This window comes from Oncorhynchus masou, chromosome 20 (assembly GCF_036934945.1).
Source record: "Oncorhynchus masou masou isolate Uvic2021 chromosome 20, UVic_Omas_1.1, whole genome shotgun sequence".
In the NCBI taxonomy this organism is placed as follows: Eukaryota; Metazoa; Chordata; class Actinopteri; order Salmoniformes; family Salmonidae; genus Oncorhynchus; species Oncorhynchus masou.
The window spans coordinates 21,555,660-21,568,583 of record NC_088231.1 but is presented as its reverse complement, the minus strand read 5'-3'; the positions used below and the strand labels follow the sequence as shown (position 1 = coordinate 21,568,583).

The 12,924-nt window shown below is 44.4% G+C and overlaps 2 protein-coding genes across 4 annotated transcripts in view; both read right to left on the bottom strand.

The window, feature by feature from the left end:
* Window positions 1-12,924, bottom strand: part of ecpas (Ecm29 proteasome adaptor and scaffold) — a 176,247-nt gene that overhangs the window by 50,463 nt on the left and 112,860 nt on the right. Inside the window, exons 2-6 of one of the 3 annotated variants that reach the window (XM_064926747.1) lie at window positions 10,154-10,284; window positions 8,426-8,488; window positions 8,211-8,327; window positions 430-548; window positions 71-229 (exon numbers count right to left, since the gene is read on the bottom strand). In XM_064926747.1, coding sequence (XP_064782819.1) covers window positions 71-229; window positions 430-548; window positions 8,211-8,327; window positions 8,426-8,488; window positions 10,154-10,284 — 589 coding nt within the window. The other 2 variants (XM_064926748.1, XM_064926750.1) reach the window with 2 other exon arrangements.
* LOC135506436 (circadian locomoter output cycles protein kaput-like) overlaps window positions 12,808-12,924 on the bottom strand; it is a 41,504-nt gene continuing 41,387 nt past the window's right edge. Inside the window, exon 14 of the mRNA XM_064925828.1 lies at window positions 12,808-12,830. Coding sequence (XP_064781900.1) covers window positions 12,808-12,830 — 23 coding nt within the window. The remainder of the gene's footprint in view (window positions 12,831-12,924) is intronic.

The window sequence follows — 12,924 nt, the reverse complement described above, 5'->3', positions numbered from 1 at the left end:
AAGAATTTGTTCTTAACTGAACTTGCCTAGTTAAATAAAGGTAAAATAAAAATAAATAAAATAAACTGACCCGTAGGGCATCAGCAGTACGTCCAACATGAACTCCAGCAGTAACTGAACCGTCTTGGGTTTCTCCATCAGGATGAAGGGAGAGGCCATCTTGGACGTGTTGGAAGAGTCCTTTGGGTACTTCATGTGATACAAGGACGGGATCAGGAGATGCATCAAGCTGGAGGGAGAGGGGACAGGAAGTCAGCGTGTGTGTGTCTCTCTCCATCCCCATCCTGTTGGGGCTCAGGCTTGCCCTCCATAGCAGTTATCAGGTGTGTGTGTGTGTGTGTGTCTCTCTCCTTACCTATCCTGTTGAGGCTCAGGCTTGCCCTCCATAGCAGTTATCAGGTGTGTGTGTGTGTGTGTCTCTCTCCTTACCTATCCTGTTGAGGCTCAGGCTTGCCCTCCATAGCAGTCAGCAGAGTAGGTGCCAGCTCACACTGTTTCCCCACCTCCAGTCGAGGGTAACCCATCTTGATGTAAATGATGGTGAAATTCTGCAGAGAGAATCCACCGTTCTGGATTAAAAATCTCACAATGTCAGGGGAGTAAAGAACACGGTAAACAGAGACACAGATTATATACACAGAGTTTGAACACAGGCCTACACAGTTTGAGAGATGCCATATTGACACGATAATCACAGGATGAACACCCCAAACAGCCCTCTCTCTATTCGCTACATAGATAACAGGAAGTATCCCAAACAGCCCTCTCTCTATTCCATACATAGATAACAGGAAGTATCCCAAACAGCCCTCTCTCTATTCCCTACATAGATAACAGGAAGTATCCCAAACAGCCCTCTCTCTATTCCCTACATAGATAACAGGAAGTATCCCAAACTGCCCTCTCTCTATTCCCTACATAGATAATAACAGGAAGTATCCCAAACAGCCCTCTCTCTATTCCCTACATAGATAATAACAGGAAGTATCCCAAACAGCCCTCTCTCTATTCCCTACATAGATAACAGGAAGTACCCCAAACAGCCCTCTCTCTATTCCCTACATAGATAACAGGAAGTATCCCAAACAGCCCTCTCTCTATTCCCTACATAGATAATAACAGGAAGTATCCCAAACAGCCCTCTCTCTATTCCCTACATAGATAATAACAGGAAGTATCCCAAACAGCCCTCTCCCTATATAGATAATAACAGGAAGTATCCCAAACAGCCCTCTCCCTATTCCCTACAAAGATAATAACAGGAAGTATCCCAAACAGCCCTCTCCCTATATAGATAATAACAGGAAGTATCCCAAACAGCCCTCTCCCTATTCCCTACAAAGATAATAACAGGAAGTATCCCAAACAGCCCTCTCCCTATATAGATAATAACAGGAAGTATCCCAAACAGCCCTCTCCCTATATAGATAATAACAGGAAGTATCCCAAACAGCCCTCTCCCTATTCGCTACATAGATAATAACAGGAAGTATCCCAAACAGCCCTCTCCCTATTCCCTACATAGATAACAACAGGAAGTATCCCAAACAGCCCTCTCTCTATTCCCTACATAGATAATAACAGGAAGTATCCCAAACAGCCCTCTCCCTATTCCCTACATAGATAACAACAGGAAGTATCCCAAACAGCCCTCTCTCTATTCCCTACATAGATAATAACAGGAAGTATCCCAAACAGCCCTCTCCCTATTCGCTACATAGATAATAACAGGAAGTATCCCAAACAGCCCTCTCCCTATTCCCTACATAGATAACAACAGGAAGTATCCCAAACAGCCCTTTCTCTATTCCCTACATAGATAATAACAGGAAGTACCCCAAACAGCCCTCTCCCTATTCCCTACATAGATAACAACAGGAAGTATCCCAAACAGTCCTCTCTCTATTCTCTACATAGATAACAGGAAGTATCCCAAATAGCCCTCTCTCTATTCCCTACATAGATAATAACAGGAAGTATCCCAAACAGCCCTCTCTCTATTCCCTACATAGATAATAACAGGAAGTATCCCAAACAGCCCTCTCCCTATATAGATAATAACAGGAAGTATCCCAAACAGCCCTCTCCCTATTCCCTACAAAGATAATAACAGGAAGTATCCCAAACAGCCCTCTCCCTATATAGATAATAACAGGAAGTATCCCAAACAGCCCTCTCCCTATTCCCTACAAAGATAATAACAGGAAGTATCCCAAACAGCCCTCTCCCTATATAGATAATAACAGGAAGTATCCCAAACAGCCCTCTCCCTATATAGATAATAACAGGAAGTATCCCAAACAGCCCTCTCCCTATTCGCTACATAGATAATAACAGGAAGTATCCCAAACAGCCCTCTCCCTATTCCCTACATAGATAACAACAGGAAGTATCCCAAACAGCCCTCTCTCTATTCCCTACATAGATAATAACAGGAAGTATCCCAAACAGCCCTCTCCCTATTCCCTACATAGATAACAACAGGAAGTATCCCAAACAGCCCTCTCCCTATTCCCTACATAGATAACAACAGGAAGTATCCCAAACAGCCCTCTCTCTATTCCCTACATAGATAATAACAGGAAGTACCCCAAACAGCCCTCTCCCTATTCCCTACATAGATAACAACAGGAAGTATCCCAAACAGTCCTCTCTCTATTCTCTACATAGATAACAGGAAGTATCCCAAATAGCCCTCTCTCTATTCCCTACATAGATAATAACAGGAAGTATCCCAAACAGCCCTCTCCCTATTCCCTACATAGATAATAACAGGAAGTATCCCAAACAGCCCTCTCCCTATTCCCTACATAGATAATAACAGGAAGTATCCCAAACAGCCCTCTCCCTATTCCCTACATAGATAATAACAGGAAGTATCCCAAACAGCCCTCTCCCTATTCCATACATAGATAATAACAGGAAGTATCCCAAACAGCCCTCTCTCTATTCCCTACATAGATAACAACAGGAAGTATCCCAAACAGCCCTCTCTCTATTCCCTACATAGATAACAACAGGAAGTATCCCAAACAGCCCTCTCTCTATTCCCTACATGGATACTTCCTGTTATTCTCCCAAACAGCCCTCTCTCTATTCTCTACATAGATAATAACAGGAAGTATCCCAAACAGCCCTCTCTCTATTCCCTACATAGATAACAGGAAGTATCCCAAACAGCCCTCTCTCTATTCCCTACATAGATAATAACAGGAAGTATCCCAAACAGCCCTCTCTCTATTCCCTACATAGATAACAGGAAGTATCCCAAACAGCCCTCTCTCTATTCCCTACATAGATAACAGGAAGTATCCCAAACAGCCCTCTCTCTATTCCCTACATAGATAACAACAGGAAGTATCCCAAACAGCCCTCTCTCTATTCCCTACATAGATAACAACAGGAAGTATCCCAAACAGCCCTCTCTCTATTCCCTACATAGATAACAACAGGAAGTATCCCAAACAGCCCTCTCTCTATTCCCTACATAGATAATAACAGGAAGTATCCCAAATAGCCCTCTCTCTATTCCCTACATAGATAATAACAGGAAGTATCCCAAACAGCCCTCTCTCTATTCCCTACATAGATAATAACAGGAAGTATCCCAAACAGCCCTCTCTCTATTCCCTACATAGATAATAACAGGAAGTATCCCAAACAGCCCTCTCTCTATTCGCTACATAGATAATAACAGGAAGTATCCCAAACAGCCCTCTCCCTATTCCCTACATAGATAATAACAGGAAGTATCCCAAACAGCCCTCTCCCTATTCCCTACATAGATAACAGGAAGTATCCCAAACAGCCCTCTCTCTATTCCCTACATAGATAACAGGAAGTATCCCAAACAGCCCTCTCCCTATTCCCTACATAGATAATAACAGGAAGTATCCCAAATAGCCCTCTCTCTATTCCCTACATAGATAATAACAGGAAGTACCCCAAACAGCCCGCTCTCTATTCCCTACATAGATAATAACAGGAAGTATCCCAAACAGCCCTCTCTCTATTCCCTACATAGATAATAACAGGAAGTACCCCAAACAGCCCTCGCTCTATTCCCTACATAGATAATAACAGGAAGTACCCCAAATAGCCCTCTCTCTATTCCCTACATAGATAATAACAGGAAGTACCCCAAACAGCCCTCTCTCTATTCCCTACATAGATAATAACAGGAAGTATCCCAAACAGCCCTCTCTCTATTCCCTACATAGATAATAACAGGAAGTATCCCAAATAGCCCTCTCTCTATTCCCTACATAGATAACAGGAAGTATCCCAAATAGCCCTCTCTATTCCCTACATAGATAACAGGAAGTATCCCAAACAGCCCTCTCTCTATTCCCTACATAGATAATAACAGGAAGTATCCCAAACAGCCCTCTCTCTATTCCCTACATAGATAATAACAGGAAGTATCCCAAATAGCCCTCTCTCTATTCCCTACATAGATAACAGGAAGTATCCCAAATAGCCCTCTCTATTCCCTACATAGATAACAGGAAGTATCCCAAACAGCCCTCTCTCTATTCCCTACATAGATAATAACAGGAAGTATCCCAAACAGCCCTCTCTCTATTCCCTACATAGATAATAACAGGAAGTATCCCAAAAACAGCCCTCTCCCTATTCCCTACATAGATAACAGGAAGTATCCCAAACAGCCCTCTCTCTATTCCCTACATAGATAACAGGAAGTATCCCAAACAGCCCTCTCTCTATTCCCTACATAGATAATAACAGGAAGTATCCCAAACAGCCCTCTCCCTATTCGCTACATAGATAATAACAGGAAGTATCCCAAACAGCCCTCTCCCTATTCCCTACATAGATAACAACAGGAAGTATCCCAAACAGCCCTTTCTCTATTCCCTACATAGATAATAACAGGAAGTACCCCAAACAGCCCTCTCCCTATTCCCTACATAGATAACAACAGGAAGTATCCCAAACAGTCCTCTCTCTATTCTCTACATAGATAACAGGAAGTATCCCAAATAGCCCTCTCTCTATTCCCTACATAGATAATAACAGGAAGTATCCCAAACAGCCCTCTCTCTATTCCCTACATAGATAATAACAGGAAGTATCCCAAACAGCCCTCTCCCTATATAGATAATAACAGGAAGTATCCCAAACAGCCCTCTCCCTATTCCCTACAAAGATAATAACAGGAAGTATCCCAAACAGCCCTCTCCCTATATAGATAATAACAGGAAGTATCCCAAACAGCCCTCTCCCTATTCCCTACAAAGATAATAACAGGAAGTATCCCAAACAGCCCTCTCCCTATATAGATAATAACAGGAAGTATCCCAAACAGCCCTCTCCCTATATAGATAATAACAGGAAGTATCCCAAACAGCCCTCTCCCTATTCGCTACATAGATAATAACAGGAAGTATCCCAAACAGCCCTCTCCCTATTCCCTACATAGATAACAACAGGAAGTATCCCAAACAGCCCTCTCTCTATTCCCTACATAGATAATAACAGGAAGTATCCCAAACAGCCCTCTCCCTATTCCCTACATAGATAACAACAGGAAGTATCCCAAACAGCCCTCTCCCTATTCCCTACATAGATAACAACAGGAAGTATCCCAAACAGCCCTCTCTCTATTCCCTACATAGATAATAACAGGAAGTACCCCAAACAGCCCTCTCCCTATTCCCTACATAGATAACAACAGGAAGTATCCCAAACAGTCCTCTCTCTATTCTCTACATAGATAACAGGAAGTATCCCAAATAGCCCTCTCTCTATTCCCTACATAGATAATAACAGGAAGTATCCCAAACAGCCCTCTCCCTATTCCCTACATAGATAATAACAGGAAGTATCCCAAACAGCCCTCTCCCTATTCCCTACATAGATAATAACAGGAAGTATCCCAAACAGCCCTCTCCCTATTCCCTACATAGATAATAACAGGAAGTATCCCAAACAGCCCTCTCCCTATTCCATACATAGATAATAACAGGAAGTATCCCAAACAGCCCTCTCTCTATTCCCTACATAGATAACAACAGGAAGTATCCCAAACAGCCCTCTCTCTATTCCCTACATAGATAACAACAGGAAGTATCCCAAACAGCCCTCTCTCTATTCCCTACATGGATACTTCCTGTTATTCTCCCAAACAGCCCTCTCTCTATTCTCTACATAGATAATAACAGGAAGTATCCCAAACAGCCCTCTCTCTATTCCCTACATAGATAACAGGAAGTATCCCAAACAGCCCTCTCTCTATTCCCTACATAGATAATAACAGGAAGTATCCCAAACAGCCCTCTCTCTATTCCCTACATAGATAACAGGAAGTATCCCAAACAGCCCTCTCTCTATTCCCTACATAGATAACAGGAAGTATCCCAAACAGCCCTCTCTCTATTCCCTACATAGATAACAACAGGAAGTATCCCAAACAGCCCTCTCTCTATTCCCTACATAGATAACAACAGGAAGTATCCCAAACAGCCCTCTCTCTATTCCCTACATAGATAACAACAGGAAGTATCCCAAACAGCCCTCTCTCTATTCCCTACATAGATAATAACAGGAAGTATCCCAAATAGCCCTCTCTCTATTCCCTACATAGATAATAACAGGAAGTATCCCAAACAGCCCTCTCTCTATTCCCTACATAGATAATAACAGGAAGTATCCCAAACAGCCCTCTCTCTATTCCCTACATAGATAATAACAGGAAGTATCCCAAACAGCCCTCTCTCTATTCGCTACATAGATAATAACAGGAAGTATCCCAAACAGCCCTCTCCCTATTCCCTACATAGATAATAACAGGAAGTATCCCAAACAGCCCTCTCCCTATTCCCTACATAGATAACAGGAAGTATCCCAAACAGCCCTCTCTCTATTCCCTACATAGATAACAGGAAGTATCCCAAACAGCCCTCTCCCTATTCCCTACATAGATAATAACAGGAAGTATCCCAAATAGCCCTCTCTCTATTCCCTACATAGATAATAACAGGAAGTACCCCAAACAGCCCGCTCTCTATTCCCTACATAGATAATAACAGGAAGTATCCCAAACAGCCCTCTCTCTATTCCCTACATAGATAATAACAGGAAGTACCCCAAACAGCCCTCGCTCTATTCCCTACATAGATAATAACAGGAAGTACCCCAAATAGCCCTCTCTCTATTCCCTACATAGATAATAACAGGAAGTACCCCAAACAGCCCTCTCTCTATTCCCTACATAGATAATAACAGGAAGTATCCCAAACAGCCCTCTCTCTATTCCCTACATAGATAATAACAGGAAGTATCCCAAATAGCCCTCTCTCTATTCCCTACATAGATAACAGGAAGTATCCCAAATAGCCCTCTCTATTCCCTACATAGATAACAGGAAGTATCCCAAACAGCCCTCTCTCTATTCCCTACATAGATAATAACAGGAAGTATCCCAAACAGCCCTCTCTCTATTCCCTACATAGATAATAACAGGAAGTATCCCAAATAGCCCTCTCTCTATTCCCTACATAGATAACAGGAAGTATCCCAAATAGCCCTCTCTATTCCCTACATAGATAACAGGAAGTATCCCAAACAGCCCTCTCTCTATTCCCTACATAGATAATAACAGGAAGTATCCCAAACAGCCCTCTCTCTATTCCCTACATAGATAATAACAGGAAGTATCCCAAAAACAGCCCTCTCCCTATTCCCTACATAGATAACAGGAAGTATCCCAAACAGCCCTCTCTCTATTCCCTACATAGATAACAGGAAGTATCCCAAATAGCCCTCTATTCCCCACATAGATAACAGGAAGTATCCCAAATAGCCCTCGATTCCCCAAAGAGCAAGCAGTAGCAAGGACAGAAGGCTGCACAGCTCCGGGGTGAAGTCTCCCCAAGGTACAGATCTAGGATCAGCTCTCCTCCCCCAATCACAACCTTAACCATCAGTAGAGAAAAAAACTAAACTGACTCAAGATCAGTGTGTAGGGGAAACATTACCCTACACCAAACCAGATCCTGGGGGGGGGGTTGGTTTATTACCATCGAGTTGAACCAGGCTGTCGAAGTAGACCAAGGCCACTTTCAGCAGGCATAGAAATACAACGAATAGAGCCCGTCGTGACTCCTTATTCTACACGTCGGAGAGAGGCATGTTTGCTCTACGTCATATACTTCCATCTGAACTCTCCACAACATTTAGAGCGTTACCGTAACAAAGGACGCTGCGGCAGGGTCTTGGTACTGAACCAGGAGGGTCTCCACCGGTAGCTGGATCAACGGTCTGCTCTTTATCCTCTTGTTCAGGTGGACCAGGAGCTCCATCACCTGGTAGAGGGAACAAGAGGTTATGACTAGTTACCAGGAGCTCCATCACCTGGTAGAGGGAACAAGAGGTTACGACTAGTGACCAGGAGGGTCTCCACCGGTAGCTGGATCAACGGTCTGCTCTTTATCCTCTTGTTTAGGTGGACCAGGAGCTCCATCACCTGGTAGAGAGAACAAGAGGTTATGACTAGTTACCAGGAGCTCCATCACCTGGTAGAGAGAACAAGAGGTTATGACTAGTTACAATAAGTTACCAGGAGCTCCATCACCTGGTAGAGGGAACAAGAGGTTATGACTAGTGACCAGGAGCTCCATCACCTGGTAGAGGGAACAAGAGGTTATGACTAGTTACCAGGAGCTCCATCACCTGGTAGAGGGAACAAGAGGTTATGACTAGTTACCAGGAGCTCCATCACCTGGTAGAGAGAGCAAGAGGTTATGACTAGTTACCAGGAGCTCCATCACCTGGTAGAGGGAACAAGAGGTTATGACTAGTTACCAGGAGCTCCATCATCTGGTAGAGAGAACAAGAGGTTATGACTAGTTACCAGGAGCTCCATCACCTGGTAGAGGGAACAAGAGGTTATGACTAGTTACCAGGAGCTCCATCACCTGGTAGAGAGAACAAGAGGTTATGATTAGTTACAATAAGTTACCAGGAGCTCCATCACCTGGTAGAGGGAACAAGAGGTTATGATTAGTTACCAGGAGCTCCATCACCTGGTAGAGAGAACAAGAGGTTATGACTAGTCACCAGGAGCTCCATCACCTGGTAGAGAGAACAAGAGGTTATGACTAGTTACCAGGAGCTCCATCACCTGGTAGAGAGAACAAGAGGTTATGACTAGTTACAATAAGTTACCAGGAGCTCCATCACCTGGTAGAGAGAACAAGAGGTTATGACTAGTTACCAGGAGCTCCATCACCTGGTAGAGAGAACAAGAGGTTATGACTAGTTACAATAAGTTACCAGGAGCTCCATCACCTGGTAGAGAGACAAGAGGTTATGACTAGTTACCAGGAGCTCCATCACCTGGTAGAGAGAACAAGAGGTTATGACTAGTTACAATAAGTTACCAGGAGCTCCATCACCTGGTAGAGAGACAAGAGGTTATGACTAGTTACCAGGAGCACCATCACCTGGTTTTAGTCACATGTGCTGAATACAACAGGTGTCGACCTTACAGTGAAATGTTTACTTACAAGCCCTTAACCAAAAATGGAGTTAAGAGAAAACTGGTACAGTCAATGTGTGGGGGGGGGGGCGGGCGGGCACCGGTTAGAATGAATTAGTTCTAATAAGAAGTTACCAGTAGCTCCATCACCTGGTAGAGAATAGTTTATGATTCCAGTGGACTGTTAGAAGAGATGGTTTGTGGATTAGCATAAAGCTACTGTATAGTGTACAAGTAGTGTGTATCAGCAGGTCTACAACTCATCTGTGTGTTTAATATGGAGAACAGCTTCTGTCAACGCAATTACAGCAGCATGCACACCATCAACGTATGGAGGGGGAGAATATCACTACCCTTACTAGTTGACTGTCACGTGATTGGTATTACTACAGTGCTGTGGATGGGCCTTTCCCAATAACATTGAGCAGCTGTGTCTGTGTGCACTAGTCTTCCACACACCCAGTCATGGATTTAAAAGCATGGGATCGATGTAAGCATTTGGCCCGGAGGGAGTTCCCAATTCCTCCATTGTAAAATCCAGGTGAGAATAAGTACAGGTGAACACTTCCTGGAGAAGGAGAACAGAAACACAGCTATGTGCAGGCTACTGGTACTGCTGGCCGGAAGAAACAGACATGGGCGTGTCCTTACTTTCTTCCTGACTCCCTCCTGCACGCTGGACAGTTTGAGGAGGACCGGGGGCAGGAACTTGGATATAATGTCCTGGAGTTGGTCGTCAGTCTCTGCATGGCCCAAACGCAAGAAAACTCGCTCCAGTTGATCTGAACGGAGGAGAGAGAGAAGGAGAAATTAGAAGTGAGGAGGAGAGAAGGAGAAATTAGGAGTGAGGAGGAGAGAAGGAGAAATTAGGAGTGAGGAGGAGAGAAGGAGAAATTAGGAGTGAGGAGGAGAGAAGGAGAAATTAGGAGTGAGGAGGAGAGAAGGAGAAATTAGGAGTGAGGAGGAGAGAAGGAGAAATTAGGAGTGAGGAGGAGAGAAGGAGAAATTAGGAGTGAGGAGGAGAGAAGCAGAAATTAGGAGTGAGGAGGAGAGAAGGAGAAATTAGGAGTGAGGAGGAGAGAAGGAGAAATTAGGAGTGAGGAGGAGAGAAGGAGAAATTAGGAGTGAGGAGGAGAGAAGGAGAAATTAGGAGTGAGGAGGAGAGAAGGAGAAATTAGGAGTGAGGAGGAGAGAGGGAGAAATTAGGAGTGAGGAGGAGAGAAGGAGAAATTAGGAGTGAGGAGGAGAGAAGGAGAAATTAGGAGTGAGGAGGAGAGAAGGAGAAATTAGGAGTGAGGAGGAGAAATTAGGAGTGAGGAGGAGAAATTAGGAGTGAGGAGGAGAGAAGGAGAAATTAGGAGTGAGGGAGAAATTAGGAGTGAGGAGGAGAGAAGGAGAAATTAGGAGAGAAGGAGAAATTAGGAGTGAGGAGGAGAGAAGGAGAAATTAGGAGTGAGGAGGAGAGAAGCAGAAATTAGAAGCGAGGAGGAGAGAAGCAGAAATTAGAAGCGAGGAGGAGAGAAGCAGAAATTAGGAGCGAGGAGGAGAGAAGCAGAAATTAGGAGCGAGGAGGAGAGAAGCAGAAATTAGGAGCGAGGAGGAGAGAAGGAGAAATTAGGAGCGAGGAGGAGAGAAGCAGAAATTAGGAGCGAGGAGGAGAGAAGCAGAAATTAGGAGCGAGGAGGAGAGAAGCAGAAATTAGGAGCGAGGAGGAGAGAAGGAGAAATTAGGAGCGAGGAGGAGAGAAGGAGAAATTAGGAGCGAGGAGGAGAGAAGCAGAAATTAGAAGCGAGGAGGAGAGAAGCAGAAATTAGAAGCGAGGAGGAGAGAAGCAGAAATTAGAAGCGAGGAGGAGAGAAGCAGAAATTAGGAGCGAGGAGGAGAGAAGGAGAAATTAGGAGCGAGGAGGAGAGAAGGAGAAATTAGGAGTGAGGAGGAGAGAAGGAGAAATTAGGAGTGAGGAGGAGAGAAGGAGAAATTAGGAGTGAGGAGGAGAGAAGGAGAAATTAGGAGTGAGGAGGAGAGAAGGAGAAATTAGGAGTGAGGAGGAGAGAAGGAGAAATTAGGAGTGAGGAGGAGAGAAGGAGAAATTAGGAGTGAGGAGGAGAGAAGGAGAAATTAGGAGTGAGGAGGAGAGAAGGAGAAATTAGGAGTGAGGAGGAGAGAAGGAGAAATTAGGAGTGAGGAGGAGAGAAGGAGAAATTAGGAGTGAGGAGGAGAGAAGGAGAAATTAGGAGTGAGGAGGAGAGAAGGAGAAATTAGGAGTGAGGAGGAGAGAAGGAGAAATTAGGAGTGAGGAGGAGAGAAGGAGAAATTAGGAGTGAGGAGGAGAGAAGGAGAAATTAGGAGTGAGGAGGAGGAGAGAAGGAGAAATTAGGAGTGAGGAGGAGAGAAGGAGAAATTAGGAGTGAGGAGGAGAGAAGGAGAAATTAGGAGTGAGGAGGAGAGAAGGAGAAATTAGGAGTGAGGAGGAGAGAAGGAGAAATTAGGAGTGAGGAGGAGAGAAGGAGAAATTAGGAGTGAGGAGGAGAGAAGGAGAAATTAGGAGTGAGGAGGAGAGAAGGAGAAATTAGGAGTGAGGAGGAGAGAAGGAGAAATTAGGAGTGAGGAGGAGAGAAGGAGAAATTAGGAGTGAGGAGGAGAGAAGGAGAAATTAGGAGTGAGGAGGAGAGAAGGAGAAATTAGGAGTGAGGAGGAGAGAAGGAGAAATTAGGAGTGAGGAGGAGAGAAGGAGAAATTAGGAGTGAGGAGGAGAGAAGCAGAAATTAGGAGTGAGGAGGAGAGAAGCAGAAATTAGGAGTGAGGAGGAGAGAAGCAGAAATTAGGAGTGAGGAGGAGAGAAGCAGAAATTAGGAGTGAGGAGGAGAGAAGCAGAAATTAGGAGTGAGGAGGAGAGGAGGAGGAGAAAGGGAGGATTTGAAAATTAGAAATGATGAGACTAGGATGTCCCAAATGGCCCCTTATTCCCTTTATAGTGCACTACTTTAGACCAGGGCCCATAGGACTCATCAAAAGTAGTGCACTATATACTTTTCACCAGGTTCAATAGGGTTCCGGTCAAGAGTAGTGCACTGTATAGGGAGTAGGGTGCCATTTGGGATGCCAGGGTTCAAATCCCACTAGTGACACATGCTTAAAGTCCAGGACTAGGCTTTAAATCAGGACTGGGCTTGATCTGTGTCCAGGAAACCAGTCCTTACTGTGATATCATCACATTAGACATCCCCTACCTCTCGTGACAGCCTTAGATAACTGGTTTGGTTGGGAGATTCAGCCAACTAAATGTTGAACATGTAGCCTCTCGTCTAGCGGAGCCGGTCCCGAGTCTCTATGCACATATAATGCTCCCTGACGGAGACCGGGGTTCACTCCCTGTGTCCACATTTCAAACTACGTCTTCTACCTCTGTACTCAACTGTAAT